This window comes from Antrostomus carolinensis, unplaced genomic scaffold, assembly GCF_000700745.2.
Source record: "Antrostomus carolinensis isolate BGI_N321 unplaced genomic scaffold, ASM70074v2 scaffold19562, whole genome shotgun sequence".
In the NCBI taxonomy this organism is placed as follows: Eukaryota; Metazoa; Chordata; class Aves; order Caprimulgiformes; family Caprimulgidae; genus Antrostomus; species Antrostomus carolinensis.
In genome coordinates, this window is record NW_010299194.1 from 1,961 (window position 1) to 5,323 (window position 3,363).

Genomic DNA, 3,363 nt, shown 5'->3' on the forward strand with positions numbered 1-3,363 from the left:
AAAATGAACTTAAGCCTGCAACACAAAACCTTTTCATTGTTTGAAAAGGGGAATTCGAGCAAAAGGAGGGTACTAACATGGTTTCGGGGAGTCTAGGCAGAACATTCCTGGTCGGAAGGCAGAGATCAAATTTCCATGAAATCTACAGCTCTGAGGATTGTAAACTTGGTTTTCTGTATTTTGAGATGGGAAGCCAGATCCAATTCTTTGTTAAGAAGAGGGGAAGTGGAAGGGAATGCCCGTACCCCTGGTAAAAATTCCCCCACCCTAGAGGTCTAGAATAGTAGTTGATGGGCCTGTGAGTTAATGGAATGAGTAACTGAAGCATTATACTCTTCTCAGCAATTTAATTTATGCAGAAGTGTAGTTTTTTTGGCACTGTGATCTTTTTGGGTGTGCTTTACTAATTTTTCTTTCTCTCAAAATTTATACTGGATTTGTAACTAGGTATGCAGCACATTCATCTGTTGCAAGGATGAATGAATGAACATTGTCATTATTGTTTGGGTCTCTTTCACCTAGAAAGGAGAGGGAGGTACAGACAGCCCCCTTCTCACCTCAGCATGCCTACTGAGTCACCTAAACTGTGCAAAAGGTGAAACACCCAAATAATCTGACCCACTGTTGGTATTTTTTTTGAGCAGCTGACCCAACGTCCAATACGTGACTCAAGGCCCCTCCAGCAGAAGGATCAGGAGCAGTTTCTGTGTCAGTGCAAGAGCCCTCCAGGACACCAAGAAGATGAAGGTGGGAGGAACCTGGCTGTGTCTGCCAGTTGGACAGCACTTGCTGGCTCTGGGACACAGGCACTTTTCAAACAAATGGAGAAACATGGTATTTAAAAAAAAAAAAACAACCCAACTATTGCCGTTATTGTCTCTTATGTAGCATGGGCACATATTTGCTGCTTCTCCACTCTGCTCTGTCTTATGAGATCCCTGGTGGGTCTAAGTCACAGTCTGTAAGATGCTGAAAAAAGGGAGGAGGTCTGAAGCATCAGCCAAGGTAACCTGGTATCAGTGGACATGCTTGTGTGGATTTCTATGGATATACTGGCTTGGGGGGCAAATTCATGTGAGCGTGAATTTGATTGCCAGCAGAATATCTTGAAGGAATGATACTAAGAGAAATGCCTGTGGGGGAGTGCCCTGAAATAGGAAGCTTTCAATTAGAGGTGACCTGGCTTTAAATCCCTATGCAGGGAGTTTGGTGTACAGCACTGAAAGGAACTAGATTTGTTTTTTTTTTTTTTAATGTGCTGTTCCTTCTTGTTTCTTTCAGATGGATTTCAGAAAATTCAGGCTGTTTATCTGCCTTTTAGGGCTCAGCTGTGCTAGCTTCTGGGTTTTTTACAACAATTTGACAGAATTCTGTGTATTCTGTGAAAACAGCCAAGATTACATAGTTCCCATAGAGACTTTTAGGAGAACTGGAGGAACCTTCTTGCAGCTCCCAGATACAGACTGCCATAAGAACCCGCCTTTCCTAGTCCTGCTTGTCACCTCTTCATACCACCATGTTGATGCCAGGATGGTCATCCGGCAAACCTGGGGGAAGGAGAGAACAGTTGCTGGCAAGCGCCTGGTGACATATTTCCTCCTGGGAAGCACTGTGGATCGCAGCCAGCAGGCTGATATTGCTGCTGAAGGCCAAAAGTACAAAGACATTATTCAAAAGAATTTTACAGACACGTATTACAATTTGACTTTGAAGACCATGATGGGAATTGAATGGATTCACAGATTTTGTCACCAGTCCAGCTTTGTGATGAAAACCGACACAGATGTGTTTGTCAATATTTTTTACCTCACTGAGCTTCTTCTAAGGAAAAAGAGAACCACTAGATTCTTTACAGGCTTTTTAAAACTTCATGAGTACCCCATAAGGAAAAGAGGGAGTAAGTGGTATGTGAGTAGAGAAGAGTATCCGGGAAAGACCTACCCGCCGTTTTGTGCTGGGTCTGGCTATGTTTTATCCACTGACGTTGCTAGTGAGATCTATAATGTTGCAGAGAATGTGTCATTCATTAAACTGGAGGATGTATTCATAGGACTGTGCCTTGATAAATTAAAAATTCAGCTGGAGGAGCTTCATTCAGAGCAGACGTTTTTTCCAGAAAGGATTAGGTTCTCTGTTTCTCGCTTTAAGAAAATCGTGATGTGCCATGAAGTAGGACCATCTGAGCAGCTGAGCTACTGGAATCACTTAGTGACAGAAAATCACGGAGGAGTGCTCTAGCATCTTCCCTGCTAAAATTAACAAACTGAAATGCTCCACATTTACAGGGCTGCTCTTAACTCCAGCAAATCTCCCAATTAACTCTAAATCAATCAAGTTAAAGATTTTTTGAATGGTTATTTTAATCTCCATTTCTGCCCAAGAACATGCAGACCTTTTTCTTTCCCATTCACTCCCACCTCTTTGCATCCCTTGTCTACACAAGTTACATTTATTATTTTTTTTCTGAAAGATGCTGGCCTGCAAACCTGCCCTCCAAATCTTGCTGCTAGAGGACTGGGAACAATTCTGCAGTGCCAAACTAAAATTCAAAGTATTTTTTGTTCAGAGAAGAAAATTTGCACCCTCTTCCTGGACCCCCTTGATAGATTACTGCATTTGCATCCATCTGTGCAGGCATTTAAGAAAAGGTGTTTGTAGCTGTCAGAACGTTCCCCTCCTGGCACAGGGAACCTCAGCCCTGCCCTTGCAGCCAGCTCTGTGTGGGCAGAAATGCATACTGACACAGTTCCCTCCTCCAGTCTATACAATTTTTTTGCAGAGATGGAAGAATTTGCCCACACAGCACTCTTGGGACAACCTTAGGTATTGCAGGTCACCTGGTGAACATGTAAGGCTACTGCATCTGTTTTCTGATACATGACCTGCTGAAAACCATACATGGTAGAGCCGGATCCACGCTCAGTGGAGAGTGTCCTGGTCTTTCTGGTCTTTCTATTAAAACAGATCTCGGAGATGTTTTTTACATTTGTGTCTCACTTTGATTGCTTGAAAGCTACTGTAAATGTAGCCACGGCCAGAGTCACTTACAGTAAGCTAAACACTACATCTGATTTAGACATTTTTCCCTATGAGGAACTGGGTTGTGTAAGGGAGAAGACAGGAGGATTTTTCTCTTTTAAACAAGACCTAGTGAGAAAATGTATCCAAGTAATCTTTCAGGGCTGGGCGCTTCATTTTTTATCTCCTTACCAAGCAAAGACTCATGAAATCACTAGGATGTTTGCAGGTTTCAGAAATGAGGAATTGAGTCTTTACAGTAGATGCTGTTGATCTGCAGAATCAAACCTTACAACTCGTTATAGAGTTGTAAAGCAGGTATGTTTTATTCTCCAGCGGGCGGCA

The 3,363-nt window shown here is 42.6% G+C and overlaps 1 protein-coding gene across 1 annotated transcript; it reads left to right on the top strand.

The window, feature by feature from the left end:
* Positions 1-741: 741 nt before the first annotated feature.
* Positions 742-2,238, top strand: B3GALT5 (beta-1,3-galactosyltransferase 5). Its single transcript, XM_010162714.1, has 2 exons — positions 742-834; positions 1,282-2,238. Exons 1-2 carry the CDS (start codon positions 742-744, stop codon positions 2,236-2,238), a joined length of 1,050 nt encoding a protein of 349 aa, XP_010161016.1.
* The last annotated feature ends 1,125 nt before the right edge of the window (positions 2,239-3,363 follow it).

What these genes read in the sequence shown, in the direction of transcription:
- B3GALT5 (XM_010162714.1), top strand. Translation starts at nt 742, where the DNA reads ATGAAGGTGGGAGGAACCTGGCTGTGTCTGCCAGTTGGACAGCACTTG. An exon ending in CAAACAAATGGAGAAACATG is followed by an intron (nt 835 to 1,281) that starts GTATTTAAAAAA and finishes TGTTTCTTTCAG; the next exon opens with ATGGATTTCAGAAAATTCAG.